At 41.1% G+C, this 15,508-nt stretch overlaps 2 protein-coding genes across 3 annotated transcripts; one reads left to right on the top strand and one right to left on the bottom strand.

The window, feature by feature from the left end:
* Positions 1 to 10,818: 10,818 nt before the first annotated feature.
* On the bottom strand, positions 10,819 to 14,650 carry pxmp2 (peroxisomal membrane protein 2). 2 transcript variants are annotated; one of them, XM_064937122.1, is made up of 6 exons: positions 14,444 to 14,650; positions 13,856 to 13,978; positions 13,585 to 13,747; positions 12,893 to 13,012; positions 12,706 to 12,805; positions 10,819 to 12,161 (listed from the first exon to the last, which is right to left on the bottom strand). In XM_064937122.1, the coding sequence occupies exons 1-5, from the start codon at positions 14,551 to 14,553 to the stop codon at positions 12,737 to 12,739; spliced, it is 585 nt and encodes a 194-aa protein (XP_064793194.1). In that variant the 5' UTR covers positions 14,554 to 14,650; the 3' UTR covers positions 10,819 to 12,161; positions 12,706 to 12,736. The 2 variants fall into 2 exon arrangements, with proteins under 2 accessions (XP_064793194.1, XP_064793193.1); XM_064937121.1 differs by having other exon boundaries at positions 10,819 to 12,805.
* Positions 11,313 to 11,994, top strand: LOC135514012 (polyubiquitin-like). Its single transcript, XM_064937123.1, has one exon. It carries the CDS (start codon positions 11,313 to 11,315, stop codon positions 11,781 to 11,783), a length of 471 nt encoding a protein of 156 aa, XP_064793195.1. The 3' UTR covers positions 11,784 to 11,994.
* Positions 14,651 to 15,508: the final 858 nt, after the last annotated feature.

A 15,508-nucleotide genomic window follows, 5' to 3' on the forward strand; every position in this document is an offset into this window, starting at 1 on the left:
AGACCATCAAGGACAACCCCCCCCCCAAGGTAGTTGTTGTGGAATTGTTAGATATTACTGCACTGTCGGAACTAGAAGCACAAGCATTTCGCTACACTCGCAATAACATCAGCTAACCATGTGTATGTGGCCCCCCAAAAATGATTAACGAAACCCAGACGAATGCCCAAGGTTCAACCACCATGTGAGGCGAAATCCCAGCCAGGCTCGGTAAGATTTCTAACAAGTTACACTAAAGCTAGCTTAGTTATTCATGGGATATTACCTTCCAAAACGGGATAACATGGCTGGGGTCGGGACAGTAGTTAGCTAACTAGTTAGTTTGTGAATATATTTCAAACAGAAAAATACGTTGCATATCGCCTCGTAGTAGTTTCCTACATTCCCAAACCGTGCTCACCTTTACTCCAGGTTATCCCATTCATTCAGTACATAGAGACCAAGTTGTCAACAATAATTCGTTAGCTAGCCTTGCCGACTCGTGTGTCATGTTTTGTGTTTGCGGAAGAGCTCATGATAGCTCACCTACATTCCTGTGTCGCTGACCAGATTTGCAACCCTTGTGGTTGCTGTTCTTATTTTCAAAAACTTGTATAATGCTATTTTTCACTTATCCCGGAGAACGGTAGCCTCAAAAGTATCTTGGTGGTTCTCTATGCTGCTTCAAGTTAGCTAGGCTAGCTTCCGGTTCCGTTACTTCAGGTTCCGTCAAAAAAGCTTCTACCATATTCATCAGGTAGCGCCATTGGACACAAACACTTTTAATCCACAAACGTTTCGAGGGCTGCATGTCATGTTTTGCAGCTCGAACAGTAACTAACTAAAATGTGTGATATGTTGGTTTGTTCGTTTTTTCCCCCTTGAGGGTCTGTCATGCCAAATAGTGTTCGCCAGCCAATTTGTGTGTATCCCAGGCCCCTTGACATGTCTCTGAGACCCGCTGAGGCTCATATAGGCTCCCTAGTTAACTGTTGTAGCATAAGTATACCATACATACATTTTCGGTACACCTTCACAATCGGCCTTTTTAGTTAAAGTTGAGCATCTTACACCTTGACTGTAACTGAAGTCATACGCCTGAGAAGATCAACACCCAAGTACTCTCTGTTCATTACAGAAATTAGAATGACCAAGAATTCTGCCTCAAGGCACATCTGTAATGTAAAATGTATTTGAATTTTACTAACAGGACATCAGAGGTGAAATGTTTTGTTACATTACATCCATATTCTAAAATAAATTAAATAATTGTTCCCCTCGTCAATCTACACACAATACCCTATAATGACATAATGAAAACAGGTTTTTAGACATTTTTGCAAATGTATACAAAATAAAATCATAGCTTTTTACATAACTAGGCAGACCCTTTGCTTTGAGACTCAAAATTGAGCTCAGGTGCATCCTGTTTCATTGATCATCCTTGAGATGTTTCTACAACTAGGAGTCCACTTGTGGTAAATTCAATTGATTGGACATGATTTGTAAAGGCACACACCTGTCTATATAAGGTCCCACAGTTGACAGTGCATGTCAGAGCAAAAACCGAGCCATGAGGTCGAAGGAATTGTCCGTAGAGCCCCGAGACAGGATTGTGTCGAGGCACAGATCTGGGGAAGTGTACCAAATCATTTCTGCACTATTGAAGGTCCCCAAGAACACAGTGGCCTCCATCATTCTTAAATGGAAAAAGTTTGGACCACCAAGACTCTTCTTAGAGCTGGACGCTCGGGCCAAACTGAGCAATCGGGGGAGAAGGAGCTTTGGTCAGGGAGGTGACCAAGAACCCGATAGTCACTCTGACAGAGCTCAAGAGTTCCTCAATGGAGATGGGAGAACCTTCCAGAACAGTGGTTACCAAACTCTTTACAGTCCCGTACCCCTTCAAACATTTAACTAGGCTACCTCTGTTTGACATTGTGTTTTTATTTCGCTCAACATGAGATGGTTCAATTTTATTTTTGGTAGTGAAATGAAGCTGCTCAGGTGAGAAAAAAACCCTCACCCAAATGTATAATTGGAAAATATAAATGTGCTGTTTGAAAACGTAAACACCATTTAAAAAAAATTATAATTGTAATAAAAAATAAAAAAACGTGAATCACATTTTAATATGGCGTTCCCCTGACGGCATTGCGCATATTCCTGTTTGGGAATACCTGTTCCAGATGGACAACCATCTCTGCAGCTCTCCACCTATCAGGCCTTTATGGTAGAGTGGCCAGACAGAAGCCACTTCTCAGTAAAAGGCACGACATCCCGCTTTGAGTTTACCAAAGGCATCTAAAGGACTCTGGCTATGAGAAACAAGATTCTCTGGTCTGATGAAACCAAGATTGAATTCTTTGGCCTGAATGCCAAGCATCACGTCTGGAGGAAAAATGGCACCATCCCTACGGTGAAGCATGGTGGTGAAGCATGGTGGTGGCAGCTTCATGCTGTGGGGATATTTTTCAGCAACAGGGACTGAGAGACTAATCAGGATCGAGGAAAAGATGAATGGAGCAAAGTACAGAGAGGGACATTTGTTTTTCAACAGGACAATGATCCAACACACCTCCAAGCTGTGTAAGGGCTATTTGACCAAGAAGGAGAGTGAAGGAGTGTTGCATCAGATGACCTGGCCTCCACAATCACCCGACCTCAAACCAATTGAGATGGTGTGGGATGAGTTGGACCCCGGAATGAAGGAAAAGCACCCAACAAGTGCTCCGCATATGTGGGAACTCCTTCAAGACTGTTGGAAAAGCATTCCAGGTGAGGCTGGTTGAGAGAATGCCAAGTGTGTGCAAAGCTGTCTAGGCAAAGGGTGGCTACTTTGAAGAATCTCAAATATAAAATATATTTTGATTTGTTTAACAGTTTTTTGGTTATTTTTGGTGTTATTTCAACATGTTGATGTCTTCACTATTACTCTACAATGTAGAAAATAGTTTTTTTTTAAATAAAGAAAAATCATTGAATAAGTAGGTGTCCAAACGTTTGACTGGTACTGTAAAAAAATGATGACATTCTTGGAATGGGTGCAAGTCATTGGGCTGCTTTATTTCATGGGGTTTAGCTTAGTAATTTGTTCTAAGTCAACAATAACAAAAATGATTTATTGAAGACAACTTTCTATAAATAGAAGCTGACTACATCATTATTATCAGAGAATAGAAACCGAAAGTGGTGGGAGGCAGAGAGGGAAAACGAATTGGAATTTGAGGGGCGGGACGGGGCATCCTCATCTCATCAACATCACCTGCTGAGAGAATTCCTGAAAGAAGTGGAGGCAAATGACCTACTGCTGCACAACAATGTAAGATGGCACAGTAAAGGCAGGTTGTTGCAACGCTTTTGGTCCATTCAAAAGGAGATAACAGCTTTCCTAGTACAGCTCAAGTCAGAAGGCAACACAGTTTTCACTATTTTTTGCAAGACGAGAGCAAAATGGATACTGTTGCTTTTTGGTAGACATCACATCACACCTTCATGAGCTCAACGTGAAACTACAGGGCAAGAACAATACAGTTTGTGATTTGATGACATCTGTCCAGAGGACACTGGAAGTGTTCAAGGAAGATCTTCAAGGAGACTGTGCACACTTCCCAAAAGTGCAGGAACTGATTCAGGGTGAGAGAAATGTTTCTCCTCATGTTCACTTCATAGATAAGCTGATTGGGAACTTCAGAAATCACATTGACAGCTTAAGCCTTGGACAGCAGCACCTTATCATTGAGAATCCATTCCTCATCACAGATGTCAGGGGATTGTCAAAGAAGGTGACACAGACCTTCAAGTGGGCACATGCTGGATCTTGTGGTGGCATATTTCTGCTTTACCAAATGAGGAGAGTTACAAACTACACACCAGTCAGAATTATACTTAAACTACATATTTCTATTTATTTTACCTTTATTTAACTAGGCAAGTCAGTTAAGAACAAATTCATATTTTCAATGACGGCCTCGTGGGTTAACTGCCTGTTCAGGGGCAGAACGACAGCTCGGGTGTTTGAACTTGAAACCTTCCGGTTACTAGTCCAACGCTCTAACCACTAGGCCACCCTGCCGCCCCATAATAATAAGCTTTAGCGTTTGACTTTCAACAATTCACTATTTCTAATGAACCGTTGAGAAGTGACTACAGAAAAATACAAAGATCTTTTATAGCCAAGATACACCCCTCTCAACTTACATGATGAACCACAGATCTTAGGAACAGTTCACAAAGAAAGACTTTTTGTTGAGAAAGGAGTATCCCTTAGCCAGATAACATTCGCTATAAATTATCGTTGAGTTTGGTCCCTCAGACGAGGTTCTAATCTCGTTCCTGGTACTTCATAGTACAAAAACACCAACTCATCCAATGCCATATATCAATTGTCAACTCTAGATACTCCCATCTCAAGTAAACCGCCTCTTGACCCCACTCCTGCACAAGCTCACTGAGGGGAGTGAGCCTCTGGGTCATACACTATCCCAGGATAAGTGTAAGATCAGAGAGGACATACAATGTTTCCAGACACTGCCATACACCTCCCCCCAATGGGAAAAGGAGGGAGTGACTGGCACACAGACATTGTGGAGACAAGTAATTGGTTCCCTATTAATCACGCCATCCCTTCACATGGTTTAAGAATAGGTAAAGACACATTCACATATGAAGACAATGTTCCATTCTGTCCTCTTCCCTTTTTGATATTCTGCATAGAACCAGGGACATGTGAAAGACAAGCCTGACCTCTCCCCTCTCTGGGCCCAAAGTGACTGAGCCCCAGCTTAGGGAAAAGTGCAACTGACAACACTATAGTCCAAAAGGATACATTCTAATGACAAGTATCTCACATAAGCAAATTATGCAAATAAAACATCTTAATTATCTATGTAACCCAACTAATTATGATTCATCCGCCACAATCTCTATAGATTGAACTGATTGATCCGCAAGCAAATGTTGCACTTTCAACTAACTGATCATGACACTTTCTGGCTGCAGGCTGTGTCTGAGACTGTTTTCCCTGGTCTAACCAAAGTAGCACTACACACCTTGACCATGTTTGGCTCCATATACAGTTGTGAGTCTTCTTTCTACACTATGAACATCATTCAGAAATAAGTACCGTTCTAGACTCACCAATGAGAACCTACAGTTGAAGTCGGAAGTTAACATACACTTAGGTTTTTCAACCACTCCACAAATGTCTTATTAACAAACTATAGTTTTGGCAAGTCGGTTAGGACATCTACTTTGTGCATGACAAGTAATTTTTCCCACAATTGTTTACAGACAGATTATTTCACTTATAATTCACTGTATAACAATTTCCGTGGGTCAGAAGTTTACATACACCAAGTTGACTGTGCCTTTAATCAGCTTGGAAAATTACAGAAAATTAAGTCATGGCTTCAGAAGTTTCTGATAGGCGAATTGACATCATTTGAGTCAATTGAAGGTGCCTGGAGGTACCTGTGGATGTATTTCAAGGCCTACTTTCAAACTCAGTGCCTCTTTGTTTGACATCATGGGAAAATCAAAAGAAATCATCAAAGACTTCAGAAAAAATATTGTAGACCTCCACAAGTCTGGTTCATCCTTGTGAGCAATTTCCAAACGCCTGAAGGTACCACATTCATCTGTACAAACAATAGTACACAAGTATAAACACCATGGGACCACGCAGCCGTCATACCGCTCAGGAAGGAGACGCGTTCTGTCTCCTAGAGATGAATGTACTTTGGTGCGAAAAGTGCAAATCAATCCCAGAACAACAGCAAATGACCTTGTGAAGATGCTGCAGGAAACAGGTACAATAGTATCTATATCCACAGCAAAGCAAGTCCTACATCGACATAACTTGAAAGGCTGCTCAGCAAGGAAGAAGCCACTGCACCAAAACCGCCATAAAAAAGCCAGACTACGGTTAGCAACTGCACATGGTGACAAAGATCGTACTTTTCGGAGAAATGTCCTCTGGTCTGATAAAACAAAAATAGAACTGTTTGGCCATAATGACCATCATTATTTTTGGAGGAAAAAAGGGGAGGCTTGCAAGCCGAAGAACACCATCCCAACCGTGAGGCACGGGGGTGGCAGCATCATGTTGTGGGGGTGTCTTGCTGCAGGATGGAATGGTGCACTTCACAAAATAGACAGCATCATGTGGTTGGAAAATTATGTGGATATATTGAAGCAACATCTCAAGACACCAGTCAGGAAGTTAAAGCTTAGTCGCAAATAGGTCTTCCAAATGGACAATGACCTCAAGCATACTTCTAACGTTGTGGCAAAATGGCATAAGGACATGAAGGTATTGGAGTGGACATCACAAAGCCCTGACCTCAATCCTATAGAACATTTTTGGGCAGAACTGAAAAAGTGTGTGTGAGCAAGGAGGCCTACAAGCCTGACTCAGTTACACCAGCTCTATCAGGAGGAATGGGCCAAAATTCACCAACGTATTGTGGGAAGCTTGTGGAAGGCTACCCTAAATGTTTGACCCAAGTTAAACAATTTAAAGGCAATGCTACCAAATACCAATTGAGTGTATGTAAACTTCTGACCCACTGGGAATGTGATGAAAGAAATTAAAGCTGAAATCAATCATTCTCTCTTCTATTATTCTGACATTTCACATTCTTAAAATAAAGTGGTGATCCTAACTGACCTAAGACAGGGAATTTTTAGTAGGATTAAATGTCAGTAATTGTGGATAACTGAGTTGAAATGTATTTGGCTAAGGTGTATGTAAACTTCCGACTTCAACTGTACATATGTGCATGAGAATGGCACTGACTCCATTCCAGCCAAAGTTCAAATTACTGGCAGGCCAAGCAAAAGCCAATTTCTCTCACTAAAGACGAGAGATGGAGAAGTGAAGTGGGAGAGAGTAGGAAAGAGAAATATTAAACGTGTGGTTTCTTATCTGTTCAAAAATCAAAGCACTTTTTTCAGAAACAGGCACTTTTGTTATTTTTGTGTGAAGATGCAGAGTCCTGTTTTGCTTGAAATGCTTGAAATGAGAACATTTGTGATAAGCCTAATTTAATTCATCTGCATATTTATTTTACCTCATGTTCAATGTGTCTGCATTGAAAATGTGTAATAAATATTGTTGAAATGTTATTGAAATGTAGTACTTAATTTATTGGCTATACATATACAAGAACTACATATGCCCCCAAATCATAGCGCACGTTAGACATTTTAATGGTTTGGACCTTTGGGGGGAGAAAATGTTAGTCGCTGGACCTCTTTGAATTTTAATTGTGAATCCCAAGACCCATTCCAATTCACACACCGCCCCAACAGATCCACAGATGACAATTTCAATCGCACTCCACACTGCCCTTTCCCACCTGGACAAAAGGAACACCTATGTGAAAATGCTGACCATTGACTACAGCTCATCATTCAACACCATAGTGTCCAAGAAGCTCATCACTAAGCTCAGGACCCTGGGACTAAACACCACCCTCTGCAACTGGATCCTGGACTTCTTGATGGGCATCACTGGGGCCAAGCTTCGTGCCACCCAGGACCTATATAAGGTCGGCAAACTCGACAGCCTTGGTTTCTCAAATGATTGCCTCGCCTGGTTCACCAACTACTTCTCTGATAGAGTTCAGTGTGTCAAATCGGAGGGTCTGCTGTCTGGACCTCTGGCAGTCTCTATGGGGGTGCCACAGGGTTCAATTCTTGGACCGACTCTCTTCTCTGTATACATCAATGATGTCGCTCTTGCTGCTGGTGAGTGTCTGATCCACCTCTACGCAGACGACACCATTCTGTATACTTCTGGCCCTTCTTTGGACACTGTGTTAACAACCCTCCAGGCAAGCTTCAATGCCATACAACTCTCCCTCCGTGGCCTCTAATTGCTCTTAGATACAAGTAAAACCAAATGCATGCTCTTCAACCGATCGCTGCCTGCACCTGCCCGCCTGTCCAACATCACTACTCTGGACGGCTCTGACTTAGAATACGTGGACAACTACAAATACCTAGGTGTCTGGTTAGACTGTAAACTCTCCTTCCAGACCCACATCAAACATCTCTAATCCAAAGTTAAATCTAGAATTGGCTTCCTATTTCGCAACAAAGCATCCTTCACGCATGCTGCCAAACATACCCTTGTAAAACTGACCATCCTACCAATCCTCGACTTCGGCGATGTCATTTACAAAATAGCCTCCAATACCCTAATCAACAAATTGGATGCAGTCTATCACAGTGCAATCCGTTTTGACACCAAAGCCCCATATACTACCCACCATTGCGACCTGTACGCTCTCGTTGGCTGGCCCTCGCTTCATACTCGTCGTCAAACCCACTGGCTCCATGTCATCTACAAGACCCTGCTAGGTAAAGTCCCCTCTTATCTCAGCTCGCTGGTCACCATAGCATCACCCACCTGTAGCACACGCTCCAGCAGGTATATCTCTCTGGTCACCCCAAAACCAATTCTTTCTTTGGCCGCCTCTCCTTTCAGTTCTCTGCTGCCAATGACTGGAACGAACTACAAAAATCTCTGAAACTGGAAACACTTATCTCCCTCACTAGCTTTAAGCACCAACTGTCAGAGCAGCTCACAGATTACTGCACCTGTACATAGTCCACCTATAATTTAGCCCAAACAACTACTTCTTTCCCTACTGTATTTATTTTATTTATTTATTTTGCTCCTTTGCACCCCATTATTTTTATTTCTACTTTGCACATTCTTCCACTGCAAATCTACCATTCCAGTGTTTTACTTGCTATATTGTATTTACTTTGCCACCATGGCCTTTTTTTGCCTTCACCTCCCTTATCTCACCTCATTTGCTCACATCGTATATAGACTTCTTTATACTGTATTATTGACTGTATGTTTGTTTTACTCCATGTGTAACTCTGTGTCGTTGTATGTGTCGAACTGCTTTGCTTTATCTTGGCCAGGTCGCAATTGTAAATGAGAACTTGTTTTCAACTTGCCTACCTGGTTAAATAAAGGTGAAAAATGAAAATAAAAAGGTGTCAGAGGAAAGCCAAAAAATTGTCTGGGACTCCAGTCACCCAAGCCTTAGACTGTTTTCTCTGCTACCGCACGGCAAGCAGTACCGGAGCGCCAAGTCTAGGACCAAAAGGCTCCTTAACAGCTTCTACCCCCAAGCCATAAGACTGCTGAACAATTAATCAAATGGACACCAGACTATTTACATGGAGAGATACTTGATGAAAACCTGCTCCAGAGCGCTCAGGACCTTAGACTGGGGCGAAGGCTCACCTTCCAACAGGACAACGACCCTTAGCACACAGCCAAGACAACGCAGGAGTGGCATTGGGACAAGTCTCTGAATGTCCTTGAGTGGCTCAGCCAGAGTCCAGACTCGAACCTGATCAAACATCTCTAGAGACCTGAAAATAGCTGTGCAGCGACGCGCCACATTCAACCTGACAGCTTGAATGGATTTCCAGAGAAGAATGTGAGAAACTCCACAAATACAGGTGTGCCAGGCTTGAGGCGTGATACCCAAGAAGACTCAGGCTGTAATCGCTGCCAAAGGTGCTTCAACAAAATACTGAGTAAAGGGTCGGGATATTGTTAAATATGATTTGTTCTTATTTATAATACATTTGCAAACATTTATAAAAACCTGTTTTTGCTTTGTCATGGGGTAGTGTGTGTACATTGATGAGGAAATTAAACCATTGAATAGATTTTACAATAAGGGTGTAACGTATCAAAATGTGGAAAAAGTCAAGGGGTCTGAATACTTTCTGAATGCACTGTACTTCTCAGTAGTCTCTGAACAGCTTTCAACACCACTTACCTAAGCTGACATCAGTTCTGACTCATTACAATTACATTAGTAAAATGCACAGAGGTCATTAACTCTTGGAGATGTCCACAGATGCAGAAATAAAATAGGCTTTACTGGAGAACATGCAAGTAACTGTACTTCCACTGGTTACAGTTTGTACTAGAGAAGATGAGGGTGAATAACTTTGGGTAGTCTGAGACGTGAAGTCCGAAAGCCATATGGTTCAACTGCTGACAATAACACGTGATGGTTCAACTGCTGACTTGTGAGGCAGGGTGTGTCTATTTGTATTGCTGTTAAAATTCCCTCTGCACTCACGTATGTCTGACGTATCACAAGATACCTGCAGTTGTTAGTCATTATCAGTATAATCTGGGCCTGGGTTTCCCCAAGGATGGGGTTTCATCGACAATGATATTAGGTTTCTCTTTCTGTTGTCCGACATAGTGTCTGTGTGAATGATAGGGAATTGTCTAGAATTATAGGGAATGATCTATCATGGTTTCTCTTTCTGGTGTCTGACATAGTGTCTGTGTGAATGATAGGGAATTGTCTAGAATTATAGGGAATGATCTATCATGGTTTCTCTTTCTGGTGTCCGACATAGTGTCTGTGTGAATGATAGGGAATTGTCTAGAATTATAGGGAATGATGGAATTGTCTAGAATTATAGGGAATGAGCTTTATACATGTTTGTGTGATATGTATAAATGCCAACGAAATATATATTTTTTTACATCCTTGGAATGGGAGCAAGTCATTGGGCTAGTTTATTTCATGGGGTTTCGGCTCTTACTCTGTTCTAAGTCTTAACTCAACAATAACAAACAAACAATTTATTGCACACACCTTTCTATAAATAGCAGCAGACTACATCATTATTATCAGAGAATAGAAACCGAAAGTGGTGAGAGGACGAGAGGGAAAACGAATCTGAATTTGAGGGGCGGGGCAGAGCAGCTGTTATATACCAGGCTCAGCTGTACACGGTCACCATCTTCAATCACAGAAGTTGTTTTTGTCAACATACCGATTCCTCAAAACTATTTGTTGAAACCGTTTGCAAGACTTCACAACAAGGGACTTCTCAACAATATCTACTGAAAAAGGTAAGTATTTTTTTCATCATTAGGCTATATTACTTTATATAACTCTGCTGTTAAAGCTAAATAGCTATCAACCAATTATCTTGCACATTATTTTAGTTATTGCAATGGGCTGAATCAATAGTAACCTTGAATCCTGTAGGTTAATATAAAGGTTATAATATGTTGTATAAATTGTCATGAGCATGTATGATAATACCAACTTATGTCTGTCAATCATCTCATAATGATTCTCACTAAATTCCAACCATTTGAGTCAGCAGAAATGCTGATAGAGACAAAAGATAAAGTATCATAAATGCTTTCAGCCAGTTATAAAGCATTATACCAGCAGGCTTTAAGTGAACTGTTAAGAATAAATCATTCAATTGAGCTATGCTATTGTAAATAATACATAATCCTCTTTCAGATATCTATCATGGAACTCACTATAACACTGTTGAATGGGGACTCACATCCCCTGACGGTTCAGCCACACACCACTCTGGGGTCACTCAAGAATCTGATCAACAAACACTTTGGAGTGGCCATAGAAAGGCAGAGGCTGTCAGGTGTCAATGGGAACAACATCAGTCTCAGCGATGATTCAAAAACTTTGAGTGACTATGGCCTGCATTCAGGATCCAAAGTGATGGTGCTAATTACAGAACCCACTCATATCCAGGTGTTCCTGAAAAACGAAAAGGGCCAGACGCACACATATGAGGTGGTGTCAGGTGAGACTGTAACCCAGTTCAAAGCCAAGGTCCAAAACAAGGAGGGAGTCCCAGCCGACCAACAGAGGCTGATTCACGAGGGCAAGCAGCTCGATGATAGAAAGAAACTGGAAGACTATGGTGTCAGAAATCTAAGCACTATTCACCTGACGCTCCGTCTAAGGGGAGGCTGAAGACACCCAGTATCGACCTGAAACCCCCGGTCACCTGAAGCCCTTAACTTATTATGCATTCCATGTCTGTAGAGAAAAAGCTATCTTGTCCAAAAATTACCCGTGTTAATTTTGTAGTCAGTTGTAAACTTTTAAATTAAGCATGGCTGATATTGGCTTTTGTTGAAATAATGTTAATGACATTGTAATAAAGTAATAACCAAGTATAAAACTCAGTCTACCATCATTGTCATGGCTCCAACTCAAAACAAAAGTTAAAGCAACAATGTAATGGACTGGTTTTTGCTTTCATTTATAAAATACAGTTAAATCAAATGCATCAGGATGTAAAATACTTTGGCAGTTTCAGTCCGATGTGCTGTTGCTCCCTTATTTGACCTGATAGAGACAGAAAGAGCAGTAACATTTACAGTTGAGTTGAGACTCAAACTAAACTGAAGGCAGTCCACATGAGGAAACTACAGGCCAGCCTTGTCAGCAATATACACAATGGTCTGATAAATCTTAACATTGCATATTCATATGGTGTTAAATGAATTTCCTTCAAGGTTGAAATAGTTACTGATATTAACTTCCTACAGCACATTTGCTTCATCTTAAATTATAATATACATTTGTATCTATCAAGAATAGGTAACATGTATTTATCATTGTTCAAACCAAAATACACCTTGGCACAATTAATTTAAGATTGGAAATTTCAGTAGTAAGAATTAACATTGAACATTTTAGTTATCGGTTATTCTGCATGTGAACAACCCATTAGATGTGTTATGATTTCGTTAGTGTAGTACTTTTGTAGTATGCGAGTGAAGTCCTTCGCATCACCCCAGTCAATTTGCCTGGTTGTACCATCTTGGCATTCACAGGCCTGTCCTTGTAACATTCTGCAGCTTCAGAGGCACACCCGGTGCCTTCTTACTTCAGTCATCAGGGAGAAGATCTTGGGAGTCTCACTTCCTCACAGACGCAAGGTAAGCATACCAAAATAAGGCCACCATGTTGGCAAACAGCACTCGAAACTGAAAACACAACAACACATATTGGTAACAGAGCACCACTACATTCCAGATTAATGCATAAAAGAAAAGCCACTGAGAACTGCTCACCTCTAAAGCCACATAGTTGATGTTGATGAACTGGAAGGGGGTCCACACTTTCCAGTTCATCTTCAAGGCAGGCCAATAACTACTATTCACTTTGCTCTGGAAGTCTGCCCACCGCTTACCCTAAAATAGCATTAGAATGGATGAAAATGAATGTTCAGCCATGGCAATAGTCTGGATTAGAATGTAATTAATGAACCACTAATGGAAATTAACTGTCTGAGTAGTACTGCATAATTTCACTAGGGCCAACCTAAACTGACAGACTAAGAGGCAGTCCCTGCATAAAGTTTGAACTACACAGAGTATTTTTTACATTTTTATACAAGACAGTGCTATCTGATCCAAGCAGGGAGAGTTGGTCAGTAATAATGGACTAAAGGAACCTAATGTTACTGCTTATAGCCCAAGGACTGTCTTGCATCTTTTTTCTATAAACGAACGCTGTAACATGGAAATATGTTCGCGTGGGAACTCTATAAATTTGTGTGGTAATATAAACTTTTGTTTTTTGAAAATGATTTCTCGCTGATATGAACGATACAGTTTTGGAAAATATAAGAAACAGAAGAAATGTATGTTCCCCCTCGGGCCAGAAGATACTATCGTCAATAGGCGCTAAAGTCAGTAGCGTCTATGAATGGGCTAGTCAGGTGTATTGTACAGGAGACTCCATAGTGGAGAAGCTGACTTACCTCCAGGATGTTCATAACAAAGAAGAAAAGCAGCAGGAATGCAGGGGCGAAGATAAGGCGATCCAAGAGCAAGCGTTTCACCATGCAGTATGGAACAGTGGTAGGCATCAACACCTCCATAAGTTGATAAAAGTAATGGCTTACAGGCCCAGTAATGAGCAACCTGAAACAAAAACGGGAAATTTCAATAGCTGTGTTCATTATACAGTACATTGCAATTTTTTTTAAACGAATTCAAGTGATTTGGACCTGATTTTAATCACATGCCTACCCATAAAAGGCAAAGCGGGCAGGTCCTGAAATGTCAATCTCCTTCACTGGGATCCCTTCTTTGGCCTTTCGTTTAGCTTCCAATGCTTGCGATAGAAGATTTCCCATTGCTGAGAGAATGCCACTGAAAAAGATGTTGACCATTTATTTGTACTCATGCCATGGTAGTGGTTAAAGATTGAAGAAAGTTTATTCTTGAAGTGCATTGAAACAATGCAACTATGACAGCAATTGTTGTCAGGAAAGATGAGGGAGGTTCTTAGAGCAGAGGCTGATTGGCTGAAAACAGACAGAGCAAAGTAGAAAGGTCTTGGCAAAAGGATATGTTTACCTTGCCTAGGCATAGTTTGCAAAGTAGCTCCATACCCTTACGCTGTCTACCACTAATTAGTTAATGCATTTTTTTTTTACAAGGCAAGTCAGTTAAGAACAATTTCTGTATGAGTGATCAGTTGTAATTGTTGTCAATTGTTAGGTGTTACACTAGTCAGCTATAAGATAACGAGAAAGACCCCTGCAAGCTAACTAGCTAATGATCCCATTATATTCAAACTATTTCAATAGGCTAGCTACCGTTAGCTATACTGACCTCGTCACGGATTTGGTAAGAATTGGGTAATTCTTCAGCAGAATCAAGTATTGATGCAGCAGTCGCACATGGAAGGCAGAGTCTCGAATCGGTAAACTTTGTACAGGCATTGTCACGCTAGATATGTTGCGTTTAGACGATACGTTTTGGGTTTGAAGGACCACCACCGTACAGATGTGTCTGTCCCGATGACAGATATGTTTGGATAAATGATGTATATAAACCCTGGATTGCTAATGCTATGTACTGGCCAACGAGAGAATTTGAAGCCACCGGTCGGCCATATTGCCCCTACCTAGAACTAGAAGCAGTCCTCGATAGGAGTGGATGGAATTCTACAGTATTTTAATTAATGGTTTCAAGGGGGGAAAAAATACATGTATTTACGTTTTTTTTTGTAGAGGGGACAGTAACATTACAAAATCATACTTTAGGGAAATGTTTTTATATATATTTTCATGTTAAGCTCACAATATAATGTATAAGTATACATTAAGTTGTCAATAATATAATAAACGTGGAACAAACGCAGACATGAAAATTAAAAACATTCTATAACTTCCAAAATATTTTTTACAACGTGGGGGAGTGCGAAGATGGAGGGCGGCGGCTTCAAAACCGCACCCCATGGGCGTCCTCTAGTGTATATATAAATTATTGGTATGGCCCTATAGTCATTGGTCTGGCCGGTGGCCACTCAAGGTCTGGAACGTAACCTGACAGTGGGCGGATTCGATTACGCTAAACTGTCCATGTATGGTACGTGACAGTGAAAGTGCAAAAACGGTGAGGGAGGAGCACCTTCCCATATCGAACACTAATCTGCACCGCTCGGCCATTTTGTCAACAAGTGTTCATTGGGAAGACAGATAAAGCAATGAGTTTTGCATTTGAAAACAGAATCCTTTTCATTATTCGCTGTGGGCTTTGTATTTATTAGGGATCCCCATTAATCTTCCTGGGGTCCAAACACATTAAAGCACTTACATTACATATAAAATTGGGCACCAGGCTCAAATCCGTGAGGCAACCCGGTTCCAAAACAAATGCAATCAACTTTCAACT

This window comes from Oncorhynchus masou, chromosome 25, assembly GCF_036934945.1.
Source record: "Oncorhynchus masou masou isolate Uvic2021 chromosome 25, UVic_Omas_1.1, whole genome shotgun sequence".
NCBI lineage: Eukaryota > Metazoa > Chordata > Actinopteri > Salmoniformes > Salmonidae > Oncorhynchus > Oncorhynchus masou.

Coding starts and splice junctions, on each gene's coding strand:
- LOC135514012 (XM_064937123.1), top strand. CDS start 11,313: ATGGAACTCACTATAACACTGTTGAATGGGGACTCACATCCCCTGACG.
- pxmp2 (XM_064937122.1), bottom strand. CDS start 14,553: ATGCCTGTACAAAGTTTACCGATTCGAGACTCTGCCTTCCATGTGCGA. Junction 13,013..13,584: donor TTGTTATGAACATCCTGGAG/GTAAGTCAGCTT, acceptor ATGCTATTTTAG/GGTAAGCGGTGGGCAGACTT. Junction 12,806..12,892: donor TCAACTATGTGGCTTTAGAG/GTGAGCAGTTCT, acceptor TTGTGTTTTCAG/TTTCGAGTGCTGTTTGCCAA.